Source organism: Palaemon carinicauda, chromosome 18 (assembly GCF_036898095.1).
Source record: "Palaemon carinicauda isolate YSFRI2023 chromosome 18, ASM3689809v2, whole genome shotgun sequence".
NCBI lineage: Eukaryota > Metazoa > Arthropoda > Malacostraca > Decapoda > Palaemonidae > Palaemon > Palaemon carinicauda.
Window position 1 is genome coordinate 72,821,303 of NC_090742.1, and position 20,000 is coordinate 72,841,302.

The 20,000-nt window shown below is 32.5% G+C and overlaps 1 protein-coding gene across 1 annotated transcript in view; it reads right to left on the minus strand.

Moving 5' to 3' along the window:
* LOC137657113 (uncharacterized) overlaps nucleotides 1-20,000 on the minus strand; it is a 225,475-nt gene that overhangs the window by 51,314 nt on the left and 154,161 nt on the right. Inside the window, exons 5-8 of the mRNA XM_068391475.1 lie at nucleotides 17,797-17,991; nucleotides 13,259-13,383; nucleotides 8,336-8,505; nucleotides 864-1,032 (exon numbers count right to left, since the gene is read on the minus strand). Of these exons, the coding sequence (XP_068247576.1) occupies nucleotides 864-1,032; nucleotides 8,336-8,505; nucleotides 13,259-13,383; nucleotides 17,797-17,991 (659 nt within the window). The remainder of the gene's footprint in view (nucleotides 1-863; nucleotides 1,033-8,335; nucleotides 8,506-13,258; nucleotides 13,384-17,796; nucleotides 17,992-20,000) is intronic.

Sequence of the window (20,000 nt, forward strand, 5' to 3'; positions counted from 1 at the left end):
CACGTAATCATATTTAATGAGGACTACGTTAATAGCCATTTCAATGCAATTCGAAAATAACTTAATAGCGGATTATCCCCAAAAAATGCCATAAGAAACCTTTCAGCGCGTAATTATATATATATATATATATATATATATATATATATATATATATATATATATATATATATATATTTATACATATGTATATATATATACATATAGACACACACACATACAAATATATATATATATATATATATATATATATATATATATATATATATATATATATATATATATATATATATATATATATTTATACATATGTATATATATACATATAGACACACACACACACACACACACACACACATATATATATATATATATATATATATATATATATATATATATATATATATATATATATATATATATATATATATATATACAGTATATATATCCACCTTCGCCTGTGTAGACACTCCACTGCCCGGTAAAGTACAATGGGTCGTTTGTATGAATGTCCTTCGTCATCCTATTCCATCCTCTTCTCAATTCCCTCCGGTCTATCCAGCCCCACTAGCGACAATCCACCACCTTCTAACCCCACCCCCCCCCCCCCTCACCTCCCTTTCACCTTACAGAGCAGGTGAGCCGGGATATACACACCCATATATATATATATATATATATACACACACATAAAATTACCCACTAAAAAGTCTCTTATGGTATATTTTGGAAAATCTACTATTATTACCGAATTGCACACTGGAAACAAAAGCCATAATTAAAATCAAATGTATAAACGAATCACAACCGCACAAGAAAAACTGGAAGTCTTCAAAGAGGCAAGAAAGTAATAAGACACTTACTGTGGTAAGGGTTATCTTTCCGCTATCTGGTATCATATCAATGGACCCTCTGTGCGGCGATTTCCCCCGACAGGTGATCGAGAAGTTTTTGTGATGCCAAACCTGAAGTTCGTAACTGGAGAAATTGTAAGGGTAGGGCGGTGCTGTCCAACGCACGTCCAAACTTCGCCTTCCAAGGACAAGAAAAAAGTGGCCCATGAGAAAACGTAAACATGTTCGATGGTTAGGTTTGAGAAATGTCAAAAAAGTGGCCCATGAAAAAACGTAAACATATTCGATTGTTAAGTTTGAGAAATGTCAAAAAAGTCACCGCCCCCCTAAAAAAACCCACAACTGTTTGATGGCTGGGTTTGAGAAATGTTAAAAACATGACCCAAGAAAAAGCGTAAACATGTTCTGGTTAGGGTTGAGAAATATTAAAAAAGTGGCCCATGAAAAAACCTAAACATATTCTGGTTTGGTTTGAGAAATATTAATAAAGTTGCCCATGAAAAAAAAAAACGTAAACATGTTCTGGTTAGGTTTAAGAAATGTTTAAAAAGTGGCCAGAGAAAAACGTAAACATGTTTGATGGTTAGGTTTGAGAACTGATAAGTTAAGACTTCTGTCAATTTAAAAAAAGTCAGACAATTACAATCATACACATTTCAAGGTGAAAAAAAGATGTAGGTTTAAAAGTTGATAAATGTAACACTTAAGTAACACGAGCATGAAACAGATAAATAAGAATAGATTAAAGTAATTTTTACAAGGCAAGATATATGCGAACATATATTCCCATAAAAAGTTCAATTTGAAATTTTAAGAATATTTTCGACATTCTTAATGGACCCGATCTGTGTCCAATGTCCGAGGGATAAAATTATCAAATATATATATATATATAAGTATATATATATATATATATATATATATATATATATATATATATATATATATATATATATATATATCGAATATGGATTGTCCTCTTACAGACCATACTTTAAAATCATATGAATCAAAGTATTACAGTGGGAGGATCAAGAATGAATCACGATTCTAGCGCATTACTAAAGTAGCTCATGGTTGTTTTGTATGCAAATATATGTGCAGAGCTAAACTCTTCAGGAATCCACTGATTGGAGGTAAAAGAACAATAATTTGTTGGTAACACATTTCCTACTGACGGCGAAATAGCCAAAATGGCCACTTCCCCTTTGGACAAAGGAGCTTGCCTGACCACTCCAAATGTGCAGAATGGCCACATTATGGAGGTCATTAAAACATATTTTTCATTTTATCATAAACTGTCTATTAAAATAGATATATAAAATTTGCTTTATCTGCTAAAGAAGCAGTATAGACAAAATTATTTTATTTTAATTTTCACTAGGATATGGATCCAAGGTACTGTTATCAAATGTTATACAATTATATCATTACATGTCATGTCAGGCCTTAAAATGCACTATATATATTTTTACATTTATATCTGCAGAACTTACATATGATATTGGCAATTTGCATGGAGTGTGGTGATGGCGTGTATACATGATTGGTGTTAGGGGAGAGGAAATAAATATTTGGATTTCTACACCTTTTGGTTCTACTACAGCTACAATACGTTTTAATTTTATCTTCCTATATGACTTTGGTGTTAAGGAAGAAGGGATAACTATTTGGATTTATAAACCTTTTGATTTTACTACAGCTACAATACGTCTTAAATTTATCTCCCTATATGACTTTGATGTTAAGGGAGAGGAGATAATCATTTGGATTTCTACACCTTTTGATTTTACTACAGCTACAATACGTCTTAATTTTATCTTCCTATATGACTTTGGTGTTAGGGAAGAAGAGATAATTATTTGGATTTCTACACCTTTTGGTTTTACTACAGCTACAATACGTCTTAATTTTATCTTCCTATATGACTGGTGTTAGGGGAGAAGGGATTATTTGGATTTCTACACCTTTTGGTTTTACCACAGCTATATAATACGTCTTAATTTCATCTTCCTTTCTCTGCAACTCATACATAATGTTGGGTATCTGCATGGAAGGGGCATGAATTTAGGCCTGTATCATATGTTGTCTCTTCCCATATTGGATTAGATCTGGTTTGGTGAGTGCAGGAGTTGGGACTTGCAACCTCACCTTACTCGGCAGATATACTCATTTGATATGTTCTTGATAAACAGTACACAAGCTGGTTGAAGTCCAGTTCTTTCTTGAAATTGTGGTACAGTTGGGCTTCTTTAATCCGGATACAAGGAATTGTTCAGCATTGCTTGTCATCTGTGGTGAGAGTACTTCTATAACTAGTTCTTCCATTGACAGATCCTTGGATGCTTTTAGACCAGACACCTTTGAACTCACCTTGCTTATGCTTTCCCAACCACTAAGATCACGAACGGTTGGGAGGGACGACACCAAACTATCATCCAGATGATTAACCAACAGGTGAACTGGTATCATTTTCTTGGTCTTCGGTTACCAATCTTCACGGACAGCATTCGTTATTGCCAAGTGCTTTTGAAGCGGAAAATGAGGATGACAAATACCTCTGTGTCCGCTTAATCAATCAAGACTAATTGTACTTCATTATTGAAACCTGATTCTATCATCAACTTCTATTTGGTTGTTTGTGAGCTTTGTGATCTTAATTTCAATAAGAGCTAACAGTCTTATGACTTCATCCGAATATATTCCTCTTAGGATTCCATTGTCCGACTTGATATTCTGCTGCTTTTACTTGAATACATAGTAGTTGCAACTGAACTTTTTATAACATAGAGCCCCCGAACATTACAAGATCAACACAGTTTCTGATTGACAGACCTAAAGGTTATAGCGATTTGTTCTGGATGAACTTCTCTCTGTTTCCATTATTTGATTGATAATCTTTATAAACATCAAAAAATAAAGTCTCTTCACCAGTAGTTTTCACCAAAGTGCCATAAAGGCATCTGAACATCAATCTTTATATGCCTCATCTCCTGTGGAAGTTGACGGACCAGTTCCCTCGTTAATGAAGCTTTACTGAACTTTATCAAATTGATGCCATACTTACAATCACTCGTGAGGAAGGGGAATGACGTGGTCAATTCATACTTCAGGAGTTCTAGTAAGCTATACCCTCTTCCTCTAGCATAATCAATTTACCTAACTTTTTCTGCAGCATCCCTTTTCACCATCGATTTCTTTGTTGTTGACTGAGTATAAATACATTTAAAAAAAAGGTCTCACATTTGCAAAGAATTGTATCATGTAGGAATTCCTCCTTATCCTGTAGTCTGGTTTTAACAAAATCTTGTTAACTCTTCTCGGCAATTTTCAGGTATCAGAATAAGCTGTAAAAAGCCTCTTGAGTTACTTCAGCTACAGTAGAGATATTATGAAGTCTGATTCCAGCACTGAATGGATATTTTATTGATTTTTGTACTCTAAAAGCATCTTTGCACAATCTTGGCCAGTCTTCAGAAAACTTGGGACTGAACTCAGTTTACTGTCGTCCGTGTCTCCCTAGTTACACCATTCCAGCAATTGTACCACGTGAAAATCATTCTCGTGCTTTAGGAGATTCCATAAGGCTACTGCTTTCTGTCTGATCATCTTATTGATTCCTTCAGTAACCTTGTAGGTTTATTATGTAACTGCCTAGCTATCTTGATCTTGAAAAGTTATGGACAATTTGTGGCATGATAAAATGAATGAATTTTACTTCTTCCAGGACTTATGCAATTATGCATAAACTGAGACAGTGCATCAAACTTCAATAACTATTCATCTGTATTGGTGCGGCTGGTGTTTGGAAATAAGTGTTTCATAGAATGCATCCACTGTTAGGGCTATGTGATCTGAAGCAGTCCATTGAAAGTCTAACATCCTCCCTTGTGCAATGGATTTCATCCCGGCCAAACTCGTAATTCTGTCATTCATGGAGTAGATTCAGTAAACATTTCTGCGGTCCAGACCTTTCAGATGAGCGCAAAGTCTCGGTGATATTAGTGTGCAGGAGGGAGCTGGAATAAAACATCTGTAAATTTCGTTTGTCATCAAGCTCAGTGTCTCAGAAATACTTGAGTAGTAGATCATTGGTACACCTGTTATCTAAATGCTGATCTGTCTAGAGTTAGCATTGATGACAAAATAGATGAGGGTATTACTGTAATAGGTACTTTTGAAATCGACATACACATGTTTGCTGTTGAAATCAATTGTGGCTGCCCAAATATATCGGTCAATATTTTCAGATAATGCATCTCATTGCCTCGTATATTTTAACAAATACATTTTAAGAAATTACTATGATAATACATATTAGCAGCAACCACATGCCAGCTATATCCAGAAAGAAAACAATTTGCCATAACTGCATCCTCCATAATGATTAAATCATCTAAAAATAACTCAGCTCAGTTAGAATCTAAGATTTGATACAAGATCCGAATTCTATCACCAATGCTCTTTCTTGCTCTGCCACGGATCACACAATTCCTTTCTATGTTACTGGTTACGTAACTAGTACTCTTCTTAATTTACTTTAGGCAACATATCTATCATTGTTTTCTCCTTTTTCAATATCTATTTGAACAACGGCCTCACTATTAGTTTTCATTGATATCCATGACCTCAGATTATCAGCCTTTTGGCTTTTGATGATGCTTGGGTGCCTTACTGCAATTATTTGTTATGCTGCCAGAAGGATATTGGCACAAGCATCATCAGTTCCATGAAAAAAAAAATAAAAAATAACTGTTTCAGTATGAGTAAAATCTGTATGGCCAACTGCCCTTGAGGGAGTTCATGTTATACATAAAATTTATATAAAACCGGTAACTAAGTAATGAAAATGTATGTTATACTAAAACTTACCCGTTAACGTTTTCATCTTTAGTATTTTAATGAAAGGAGTATGATCAAAATCAAAATAACATGTCATCGGAAAACAGAAAAAAAAAACACATACAGTATATTGCAGTTCATTATATTCTACAATAAAAATCTTTGTAATGTGTAACATGATGAATTTGCTTTTAGTCAATTGTCTTAAAAACCATTCTTTTGTATATGAAAGAATATTACTGTCCTTCAAAAGGTGGCCATTCTGCACATTTAGAGTGGTCAGACAACGTCATATGTCCAACGGTTACGGAGATACAGTCGCGGCGGATGGGAGTGCATCGACTAAAAGGCCATTTCGGCTACTTCGCCGTCAGTAGGAAATGTGTTACCAACAAAATATTGTACCTGGACCTTCAATTAGTGGATTCCTGAAGAGTTTAGCTCTGGACATACATTTGCATACGAAGCAACTAGTAGTGCTACTAGAGTATTGGTGATAATTCTCGGGCAAATCTGGTTAAGGACCCTGAATCCAATCCTTATTCCAATCTAGAACATCAAAATACTAGACAAATAATAGAGAAATTTAAGAAAACCTTAGACAATTTATTACAAAAGGATCCTCTTATGATAGTTTAAGGTTCCCTATGTAAATGGGTCACATAAAGTGAAAGAATCTAGCGAACATAACAAAATAAAAGTATTAAAAAAAAGTTAAAAAAAAAAAGGGGGGGGGTATCCAAATAATACTTCTAAATCTAATTCTGATCACCATCAAAGATAATGAGGCTAATCATGAACTATGCCCAGCCCTGTTTTATTTTCACAAAATCGTCTTAAAACATTGATTTCTACCATCAATCTAATTAATTAGTCCTTACGTATCTGATTACCTTCCGATCTAACGACTACCAGGGATGAGTTTCACCTTGGCCCACTAACCCGTTACCCAAAAGGGTATTTGAAAATATATGTCAAGGTTAGCTTTATATTTCATTTTTATCAGGATGAGATTCATCAAGGTTTGAAATGGTTGGATGATATAAAATATAAAAGAAAACCTCCCGAGAGCTTTTGATTCTTATAAAAAGGAGAGTTTAAGACTGACCAGGGTTAGGTCAAATTCAAGTGAATTTAATAAAAATAATAATAATAATAATAATAATAATAATAATAATAATAATAATAATAATAATAATAATAATAATAATAATAATAATGTAAGAAGCAATGAAAAAGACAGTAAATAAAATCAGAAATTTTACTTTAACAGTGAAATGAATGTTACCTAATATTTATTCAAATTCACAAAAATAATACGTAAAAAAATTGACCATATTCCACAACCATCTGGAACAATTGAGAAAATTATTACTTTTTATCAGGGAAAAAATAATTTAAAATTGTTGGAAGGATAAAGCTGCTAAAAGACAAATGCAATTACAAACATAAATATCTTACCACATATACTGTATATATTAATGTCTATCTGTCTGTGTATATATATATATATATATATATATATATATATATATATATATATATATATATATATATATATATATATATATATAGTATATATATATATATATATATATATATTATATATATTATATATATATATATATATATATATATATATATATATATATATATATATATATATATATATATATATATATATATATATATATATATATATATCGTCAATAACACGTTACTCTCATATTCTAACATATTAAGCAACTAATGCTTTTTTATATAGAATTGACTATCATGGGAAAATATAATCAGTATATCTACCCAAGGCAAGGATTTGAACCTATGGCCCTGGCTCATTATACGAAACCATCAGAAATATAAAAGAAATGTTGAATGTGGAAATTGTGAGGAAAATGATAAAAGCACTGATTACGCCAATATTACCATCCGAGTAAAAAGATAAAATGAATTAATTATACCTCTAAGAGTAGAAAGGGAACTTGGAATCCTTGGACCACAGCAATGACTTGGGGAAAACCAGATGGCACAAGGCTTTCCAAGAAAAGCAGTTGCATGTAGCCCACATATAAAATCATGCATTCACACCCACCAACTGAATGCAAATTAAAGTTTATGAGCTTCGCTTTTACAGTTAGAGGTATGATTAATTCCTTTTGTGTGAGTGTGTGCGCGTGTATGTGTGCGTGTATATATATATATATATATATATATATATATATATATATATATATATATATATATATATATATATATATATATGTATTTATATATAATATATATGTATAAATATAATATACAGTATATACACATTTATTTATTTATATATATATATATATGCATATATATATACACATTTATATTTATATATATACATATATATATATATATATATATATGTATGTATATATATATATGTATATATATATATATATACACACACACACATATATACACACACACACACACACACATATATATATATATATATATAATATATATATATATATATATATATATATATATATATATATATATATATATATATATATATATATATAAGTGCAAGTATATGTGCGTGTTTGGCCGTGTATAGTAACAAGTAGAAAGGTTGAGAAACATATCACTTTACTACTCACTTGTCAGAATATGGTTGAAGAAAGAATGTAGTATTCCATTCGTTCATGTTGAAGACCTCGCCTTCGGCTTCAAGCCAAAAGAAGCCATGATATATAGGACTTGGATTGATCATCGGACGGAGGCGAAATGCAAAGCAGCCACTGCCCACATTAGGGTAATGTATGGGACTCTGTGAGAAAAGGGAGGTTAGATTTTCATTTATTCTCATACTATTAGAAATGTGTAGCTTATGCATGAATGGTAAACTCTGAGTTCTTACTCTTTAATAAGCGATGTTATCACTAGGTATTATGGAAATATGCAGTGACAAAACTATGTTCTAAACCATACAATGGTTTCCTAACACAATATATTAGAGAATATATACTCTGAAGGAAATTTTTAGTTGATCATTCCTCTTATAAAGTAATTATAATAATCCGTAATGAGAGAGAGAGAGAGAGAGAGAGAGAGAGAGAGAGAGAGAGAGAGAGAGAGAGAGAGAGAGAGAGAGAGAGAGAGAGAGAGAGAGAGAGAGAGTTTACGCCATATTTTCCTTTTCTTCGGCAGAATTAAAAAGTAAAGGTTCAAGAACTGAAAACGTTTATTCCCTTTTTTTATTCCCCAAAATCCCGTAGATTTGAACTAAATTTTATGAAAAGATTAAATTCATACAAAGCAGCAGGGGACACAGAAAACGGGATGTTCTATCATAATTCAGTTTAGGTTAGGGGGTAACTTTCCCAAAGAGCCAAGCAAGCCAGCACTGAAGATATCTAAGGGTTGCTAAGGGTGCTGGCATTTCTGGTTGTTTATTTGTTCGATTGCGTGCTGCATGTGATGCTCAGCTAATTTTAGCTCATTTTCAGTTTTTTTATGAAAACTAGAAGGCACTTAACTTTTTCATGCAAAAATTTACTGTTGAATAGGGGAGTGAAGATGTATCCTGATTGTGATCGGTCAAATACCATGTCAGTGTGAATAGTTGACAGAATTTTTAGTAGTGGAAGTTATTTCTTTTTTTTTTCTTCGTTGATGTAAAATGGAAGATTGAAAAAATCCAATGAGACAATGGCTAGTTTAAGTAAAATTTGGAATACAAATCGCCTTAAATTACATATAAAAATCAGACTATATATCAGTTTAGTGAGATCGGTGTTACTTTATGGACACGAGTAATATTATGATAGTGGAACAATCTTCAATAGATTTAGTAGATTTAAAAACAAAACCCTCAGAAGGATATTGGGAGTTAAATAGCTGGACAGGATTAGAAATGAAACTATAAGAGAGATTACTCGAGTGCCATATGTGGATGAGATCATGATGAGGGGTAGATGAAGATGGTTTGGTCATGCTCTTCGCACTCCCCAAGAGAGATTAGTTCACCAAACGTTCAGCTGGGCTCCATAAGGCACTAGAATAGTTGGAGAACCCAGGCCTACATACGCTGAGGACTATGAAGCGCGAAGTAGGAGGTGATGAATGGAGAAGTATCGAATTGAAAGCTCAAGATAGAGACGACTGGCGAAATCTAACCGAGGCCCTTTGCGTCAATAGGCGTAGGTGGTGATGATGATGATGATGATGATGATGATGTCAATGGCTTGATGGACACGGTCACCTGGGATTGATTTTTGTCTATAATAAGAATTTCTCTGTTTAATGTGGCTGCCTTTGCGAAAACCTGGAAGGGGCCTTGATCAAGAAGCATACTTACTATCCTATCTATATTCAGAGTTTGTGCTGCTCACATGCTCCGAGTTTGTCAGTATGCCAGATTAAATCTTTGGAATTGGGTTGGACGAGTAAAATTGTAATTTTGGGGGGACGAAAGCCGTCTTACTGAGCTGATACTTTACGGCAGTTTACATCTGATTTATATAATAGAGGTGTTCATGGCACTGCTATTGTCAATGTGATTGTAAGCTTTGTTATCATAATATTTTTTTTTAATACCTCTTGTGATTCTATTGACAATCGTGTTGAAGGATGTGCTATTATCCCCAATCTACTGCGTGGTCCTTTATAGTTCCTCATGGATGGCAGCCATTCTGCTTCTGTTGATAAAAGAACAAAACGCTTGGGACTTCGTCAATTTATTCATGGGATGCTTCATCATCATCACCATCATCATCATCATCATCTCCTGCTACGTTTATTGACGCAAAGGGACTAAGTTAGATTTCATCCTCTCCTGCTTCACGCTTCATAGTCCTCAGCCACGGAGGTATGGGTCTTCCAACTCTTCTAGTGCCTTGTGGGGCCCAGTTGAAAGTTTGGTTAACTTATCTCACTTGGGGAGTTCAATGAACATGCCAAAACCATCTCCATCCGCCACTCACAATGATCTCATACATATATGGCACTCGGGTAATCTCTCTTATAGTTTCATTTCTAATACTGTCCTACAATTCAACTCCCAATATTCTGCTGAGGACTTTGTTCTCAAAGCTACAAATCTGTTGGATATTGTTTCATTGTCATAACACGACTCCTGTCCATGAAGCAAAACCGATCTCACTAAACTGATATATAACCTGATTTGTATTTGTAATTTCAGGTGATTTTATTTCCAAGTTTTGTTTAACCTAGCCATGGTCTAATTTCCTTTTTTCAATCTTTCATTAACCTCCAATTCTAAAGATCCTGTATTAGAGATCATAATTCCCAAATATTTAAATGATTCTAACTCATCAATCCTTTGTTCTTCCAATGATATTTCCTATTCCATTGCATAATCCGTTCTCATTATCTCTGTCTTTCTTCTATTTATCTTGCATCATGCATTGTGGTAAGCAAAAATTGCAAGTCCTGTCGATTTCTGCCAATAAGGACAGCTTCATCAGCATACTGTAGGTCCGCTAATTTACTGTTACCAATCCAGTGCAATCTTTCTCCACCATCCCAAACTGTTCTATGAATTACAATATCCATGAGGAGGAAAAACAACATATGTGACAACACATTCCCTTGGAGTACTCCACTGTTCACCGAAAATTCATTTGATAGGACTCCACTAACATTAATTTTGAATTTATTATACTCGTAAACAGACTTAATCAAATCTAAATACTTGAGAGGCATTCCATAATAATGCAGGACTCTTCACAAAACTGACCGGTGCACAGTATCAAAGGAGTTTTCGAAGTCTACAAATGCCATCAAAAGTGGATTTCTATAATCTACACATTGCTGTACCACATGTCTTAAAATGAAAATTTGGCCAGTACAGCTTCTACCTTCTCTAAATCCTGCTTGTTCATATCCCAGCTTTTCATCAATCTTTCTCTCTAGTCTTTTTAGAATGAAGATGCTATTTATTTTCATGGCAACTGACGTAAGTGGGATGCCTCATGGGATGCTTAAAGGAAGATATTTTTAGTAAGACGAACACCTCATTATATTATGTAATTATTCTCTCAACTTTTTTAGATATAACAAAATAAAGCCACAAAGGGAAGCACTTGTTGTCAACTCATCTTCCTAATATCCTTCCTGCTACAGAGTATATCACGGAGATTATAAATCTTATAGAATACCGTAATCCTTCAATAGTTCAAAAACAGAAAACATTTTTTTCAAGCAAATCAAAACCGACTGTCGGCCAACAAAACACCCGTGTGCCAACCCGGTATACAGACAAGGTTGCTACCTAAAATCCTCTTCAAGAATTTAATAAGGAAAAACACTACTTTATCAACTTGGAATAGGCTTCATAAAAGAACCAACTGACACTGGGTGTGAAAATAATTATTATGAGCACAATCATGGTTGGTTTCCTCAACTAATCCTATTGGCACCAAAGAGAAACTAACCAATATGAATTATTCATCCTTCTCAACTTGGGGCATGTAAAGGGCCTCATAATAGACTTAGCAATCTTGCCCGTCAAACTAATATCTTACCGTCTATCCTTTTTGGCATCCAAATGCTTGAAAACCAAGTGTATATATATACATACATACATACATACATACATACATTCATATATATATATATATGTATGTATATATATAAATACACACACACACACACACACACACACACATATATATATATATATATATATATATATATATATATATATATATGTGTGTGTGTGTGTGTGTGTAAATATATACATTTAAATAAAAAATCAGAGAAATGACCAGTACCTATCTTCCGTTTTTATTTCAAGGCATTTTCAAGAAGAAAAAAAGAATAAAATAAAAAAAAGGCTTGTACTCTATAATGGCTACTGGCATGATGATATGCAGTACAACAGCAGCAATCAACAAAACCATTATATAAATTGCGAATTATTTTGTTTGAATCGTGAACTATACAGAACAGTGTTACTCTTGCGTCATTCGGTATTTATCGGGGAAATTATCCCAGACTTGTTGAGCATCTAACTAAGAATACATATCCAAAAACACGTTGTCTAATTTGGTAAAACAATCGTTCAAATTCAAGGCATTCCAGATTTATTTCTTAATTAACGTTGACTATAATCTATTTCATATCAAAACAAAGCACTTGACCGAAATGTTATATTCTCTGAAAGGGGATTTCCACTTTGCCCTATACAAACAAAATTACATATCTTTCATCGAATATGTACAAAACTTTTATATTCTAACTATCATACTTAAAAGCAATTCTAATTAAGTTTCAATATTTAATATACCTTAGTAAATCTATCAATATGTCATAAGATTTCTTCGTGCTTTTAGAGTTCGTGATACTAAATATGCTGATTGTGAAAAAGGAAATTCAACATTCAAGCAAAAATTTCATTTTCAATTAAGTATTACAGATAGCTTAACCTTCAATGTAGTCAAGACCTTGCCAAAACTGTTCAATTTATTAAAGTATGTGTGCGAATGTAAAGAAAAAATGTACAGAATCAAAGATTCAAAGATCAGAGCTATTAGCTAACAGCATCAAAAAGTACTAACCTGGGTAACATTCTTCTCCAGAGTGACCTGGTGGAACATTCGAACGACAGGTCGCGTGTAGTTCAGATTCTGACAGTTCACCTGGTTGTCCACCATCTTGTACTGGAACAACATCAAGTTGAGTGCTGGCGGGGTAAGAATAAAACGAAAATCCTGGACATTCACACAACAGAACAGGGAAGAATAATGAAGACAACAGCTAGGAAGGCAAATACAATGGGACATAATGTATGCTGCTCACAACATCGTTGCTGTCTTCTTAACTAATACGTCTCCAAAGTAAAAGTAGGAATCCAAAATAGCTAAGTGGCATTCATTTATATCTATCTTTTATACTGATAAGAAATACGAATTCGTTTCAATTCTGCATGATCACACACACATACAGTACAGTGTATATATATATATATATATATATATATATATATATATATATATATATATATATATATATATATATATATATATAAACTGACTATCTAAAATCTATGTAGAAGTGTAAATATATCTTTAAATTTTGGCAAATTTCAATTTTTTCGTTTGGATTTTATAAACAGAGAGAGAGAGAGAGAGAGAGAGAGAGAGAGAGAGAGAGAGAGAGAGAGAGAGAGAGAGAGAGAGAGAGAGAGGGAGATAGAGAGAGAGAGAGAGGGAGATAGAGAGAGAGGGAGAGAGTTGTAAAATTGATTGGTATATTAACTAGTTGACAGCCTCAACTAGGTGGATGTACGAGTATAGATTAAGTGAGACAGTAAATAAAAGCATTGAAGTCAGACCTGCCTTTCAACATGGATCCTAAGTACCAATTCGAGTTAACATTGTGCCCTGTATAGATGTCAATGAAAGTGGTGGATCATAATCATAAGGATTAGTTGATCATCGAGACATGAAATACATCGACGGAAACATAATTCAGAGGCATAGATGCTGAAGAAGAAGCTTAAATAGTCTATTGGATTATGACATTGAAGTTTGGTATAAATCTTCCATAGCTTAAATCCATAAGTCCTTAAATTTCATCTATCCTACTGCTACACTGTTTAACACTTGCTCAAGTCGTTCTATTCCACTGTAGTTAGTAGGTGAGAAGGTCATATTGTACAAATGGTCCACAATAATTGATCTAACCAGTGTTAGATACAATGCGCATAAGAAACTAAGGCCAACAGTAGGCTACGTGTCGGTTTTCCATATCAAGCTCCAAACAAAGAATTTGCCTTGAGGATTTTGTTATAAACGAGTTTCCAGTTTCCATCTGGAACTAGACGACAGGCAAATTCCATGTTTTCTTTCCGGCGTGGTAAAATTTTTCTCCCAAAGATACCACAGAATAAATTATAGTATAATACCTATATCTTTCGGATCCTCATCGAAGTATACTTTAGTCTCATATAGCTAAGACGTGAAACTAGTCAGCGGCTAAATATAAATATGAATTTTCCAGCCTGATATGAATATTATCTATAAAAAAAAAAAAAAAAAAAAAACAGACCGATGATCAATACCTATGGAATACATGATATAGCCGAGTCAATAGCCGATGCAATAGAGCCATATTTCAAATAACGTTGTGCCCCAGGGGGATAATCTATCTGGAATTTCTCAACACAGCTGTATTACAATATCTTCATCCAAGTTCCCACAAAATCGAGGGAAAGACGAAGAGAGAGAATATGAGATCCAATCAGTTGACAGAAGTTTTTCACCGATGGTGAAATTTGCATTTATGAATAATGTCAATGTTGGTATGTGCATAGATCGACTAATCTTTAGGCATTCCTCTTATGACAAATGCTTATCAATTTTCTCACCCCATTTACAATGAACTCCTAAATGCTTACCAAACAGGTTATTTCTAATGACTAATTTACCTATAGCTTTTAGGTAATAGATAAGAAATATTTAAGATGCACGTCTCGAAGCTTCATCACTTCATCCATGAATACCAATTGCCTATACTTTTCTACTCGTACCATTTGAAATGTGTTATCTGTATGGCAATTGTATATTGGCTATCTTTCAAGTATTCTATTTCACCAGCAATCACTCGCTTACCATACTCATTGATGAAACTTCGAGGAACAACCATACTTATAGTCACTGATTGATGTTCGTAAAATTTAATGAACTTACAATGGTTGGTACCTTGGTGCTATACTTCATTAACCTAAATAGTATATATGTTTGTTATGCTCATCTCTATTTTTTTTATTTCAGTTTTCATGTATAAGCATTCTATTTGGTATATGAATCTATGGAGTATACTTTGATCTTGCAGTATCCCATAGGATGATTGTATATTTTGAATAATATTAATAATCATCATCATCAACAGTTGTACTTACTACATAATAATCTTTTTTATGTTTAAAATAAAATTTTTCTATATAAAATAAAAATGTATATATCCATATATATATATATATATATATATATGTGTGTGTGTGTGTGTGTGTGTGTGTGTGTGTGTGTGTAATACCATGTGTGTAGCCACGTCTGCTTACAGACAATAAACTCAGTTTTTAGAGTTTTTATCGTGCAACAATTTATCAAATTCTCACCAGACACAAAGACAGAAATAAAGTACTTTAGTAAGAGCTTCGGCATAGTACCTAACGTTCCTTAAGTCGGCATTTGCCATCTCAAATATCCCGCTATATAACAATTTATTGCTAGCAGTATAGGTACAAAAATTACATGAACAGCTAAAGAAAAGAAATTTATATTTGTAAACAAAATTAACTTTCTCAATTCTTAAATTTTATTTTCATTTCAAACCCTTTCTGAGTGGGAATACCTTAACGTGGTAAAAGGGCTTGCGTATCGCCGTGATCAGCAAAGTTGTATTACTCAGGGCCACCCATGCTAGGTTGATTTGCTGTGAACGATCAGACGAAAATCTCCCACAATTACCAACCAGCACTGGTGATGAAACTGGCCAAACCCCAGACATGAGTAAGAACATGTCTGAGAACTTTGTCCTACAGTGGACTAGAAATAATGATTTTGTGTTTTTGTATGTATATGTGTGTATACATATATATGCACACACACACACACACACACACACACACACACACACATATATATATATATATATATATATATATATATATATATATATATATATATATATATATATATATATATATACATGTATTCATAAACATACGCCACACATGAATGCACACACCCACACATGATACATTTTAAATGTAAAAAATATATATATATATGTATATGTATATATATATATATATATATATATATATATATATATATATATATATATATATATGTATATGTATATGTATATATATATATATATATATATATATATATATATATATATATATATATCGTATACATATATACATTTACAGTATATGCAGTATATATACAAATATAGTGCAGAATTACATAAATACATAAATACACACAATGTTGAAAGCAAATTACTATACCTTCCCTGGTCAGTAATTATAAATGAGTTTGAAAAAAAACCACGATTACGTCAATAAAAATTCCCTTAAATTAAGAAGACGGAGTGAAAAAAAACGAGAACACTTAAGACACTCATTAAAGGGTTAAGCCTTATAAATAAAGAAGAAAAATTAAGTCCAATAAAGCCAAGACTATTGAGACGAACGAATTTTTACGTTCTTAGATCAGAAGACACTCTACATATAATCAACACTGTGATCATTATGGACTATTTTTATCAGGATTTAAAAGGGAAGTGGCGAGATTCTATACGATTAAGTGAAGTGTTTCAAGAAGGAGATTTACATATCAAATAAAAAGATTTAAACGACTATAATGAGCATTATATACTTAACAGCGTGTGGCTATCACCTAACATGACATTCCACTCTTCTAAAATACACTAAGAATGAAGCTGTTTAATATAAACCGTTGAAAGATATGTAGCTCAAAATAAATAAATTTCTTTATTCTTTCCTTACAGAGGATTAGAAATCCAACCTGAATAATTACATCAATCATCAATAGGTGAAACTGGACAAAATGAAATACTGTAAAAGTCCCAGAAAATCTCTAAACTATTTCGTATTTTTTTTTTCCTTCAAATCAATCAACCACCTAATAATTTGGAAAAACATCATTCTACACAAATAATTGGATCAAATTTATAGTTTATGGTTTATATAGTTTATATATGAAAGAGTTGTTCTAATGTTACTATTATTAAAATGATTTATTCTAATTGTTCATTGTTTATTTTACAGTTTATTTATTTCCTTATTTACTCTACTCACTAGGCTATTTTCCCTGTTGGAGCCCTTGAGTTTATAGTATCCTGTTTTTCCAAGTAGGAATGTAGTTTAGCTAATAATAATAATAATAATAATAATAATAATAATAATAATAATAATAATAATAATAATAATAATAATAATAATAATAATAATAAACCATATAGCTGATTGAAGGATTATTCATAACCTCTGAGAACCTGAATGAGATACCCTTGCGTCAGTAGCCGTTAGTAATATGAAAGACTGTAAAGACAAACTTACATGAGCAGTTCTTGCAGCATTCTTCGTTTGATGAATTGATGGTGTACATGAATCTGAGTACTGCTCGCTTGGAATCGTAAAAGTGATTGGTGTTCAGACAAGTGTAGCATGGGCAGCGGTCCTTACTATTGGCATCATTCGATCTCCACATCATGTCTTGCTTGCTACGGTGTCTCTTCTCCAAAATGTATTGATCTGGGGAAACATGCACAATAGGTAATAATAAGGGAACAATATGCAGTAGAAAAACTCAAAATAATCAAGTTATAATGGCAAGAGAGAGTTAATGTACTTTTCGTTTTACAGCGATTCACCATTATCTTAAACTTGACGGTAAAAATAAAAATAAGATTCAAGTTAAGAAATGAGAGAGAGAGAGAGAGAGAGAGAGAGAGAGAGAGAGAGAGAGAGAGAGAGAGAGAGAGAGAGAGAGACGCAATCATTTCTTACCATAATATTTTCATGAAAACTAATGAGAAGGCAGACTTGAATAATAGTTGGAATTACTGAAGCGTCAAAAAAGAGGAAATTGACTAAAGGCAGAAAAAAGGATACTGCAAAATCGCCGGTTGAAATTTACGAGAGTAAATCAATTAGATAGACAGCTGGAAAAAAAACCTGTCATGACAAAAGCTATATAACTATTTTTATAGTCATTAAGAGATATACCTTCAAATACTTGCTTTCAATAAAAATGTGTTATCGTAAAGTTTTATAATATACAGATCACTAGAATTTAAGTCATTTACATTAATTTAATATAAAAATATTGATAGAAGATTAACATACTTGAATTCACCAAATTTTATTCCTGCTGCAACCTATAAAAAGCCATTATTACTACATATAAGTTTTCTCCTAAGTACTTAGGAAACACTATTAGCACTATACCATCATCATACAACAATTAGAAAAAAAACACTGCCTCCAATCCTAAGCAAAGGGAACATATTTATCATGTACCTCAAAGTTAAGGAGACCAAACGTTTACTACAAAAAAGGCTTCTGTTTAACACCCAATGAGAAACAACGTTTATTAAACGTATTCCTAATTTGAAAATTAAATCAAAGATGCGTGGCAGCAACCCTCCTTCTTGGCCCCATACAGACCTATGGGAGAGGTCACTGGGTAATATCCAGCATTCTAGAAAAAAACTAGGTTAGCAGAGGTTGAAAGGTGGTCTAATCAGGCACTTTCCTAAATATGATAAATAATGTTGCAAAGTGGAGTAAACAAAAAGTAAATATCCATAGCCTTCAAACTCCTAATGGCAACACTGTTAGGTACCTAGTATTACGAAAATACCAATATGCCCGCTAGACAGAAGCAGTAGACTCAGACCATCATTCAAATATACCTGATTTAGTGCTAATCAGGTTTCTGAATAACTGTAACAACAGAAAGATAAGTACCATAATTTGCTTTCTTTTTTTCCTGTGAAAGAAACCCAGACACGTTAATCGAATGTTGGCATGTTCACTATCTGGTATCAGTGATTCAATACATCACTACACTATGACATTTCGCAATTTGCAAATGTTAGTAATCCAAATTTCTTTGAAATCTGCATGCAAGGAACCTGGAAAGTTCACTCATGATATCTATATTGGTGAGGGATGTTATTTCAGGTACATTTTTTTCTTAACAGCAACTCATCCCTAAAATAAGGGATTTTCGACAAAAATGCTATCTACATCTAACGAAAATTCAGTACACATTGTGTTAGTAATCTATATAATAAAAACTTTAATTTGGATGCTAATTCTAAAGTGATTCAGCGCAAACCAGACAGTTTACTCAAGAAAAATTAATCTATAAATCATGGTCATGAATATTCATCTCTTACTTGGCAGTTCAAACATTTAAACTACGTAGATCTTGTCTTCGAATTTTGTAATATATTTACAGCGCTTGCCATGACGTCTGATACACACAGACACACACACACATGTATATATATATATATATATATATATATATATATATATATATATATATATATATATATATATATATATGTATATTTGTGTGTATGCATATATGTATATAGAAATAATGTATATATGTATTTACTATATATATATATATATATATATATATATATATATATATATATATATATATATATATATATATATATATATATGTATATAAAGAAATTATGTATATATGCATTTACTATATATATATATATATATATATA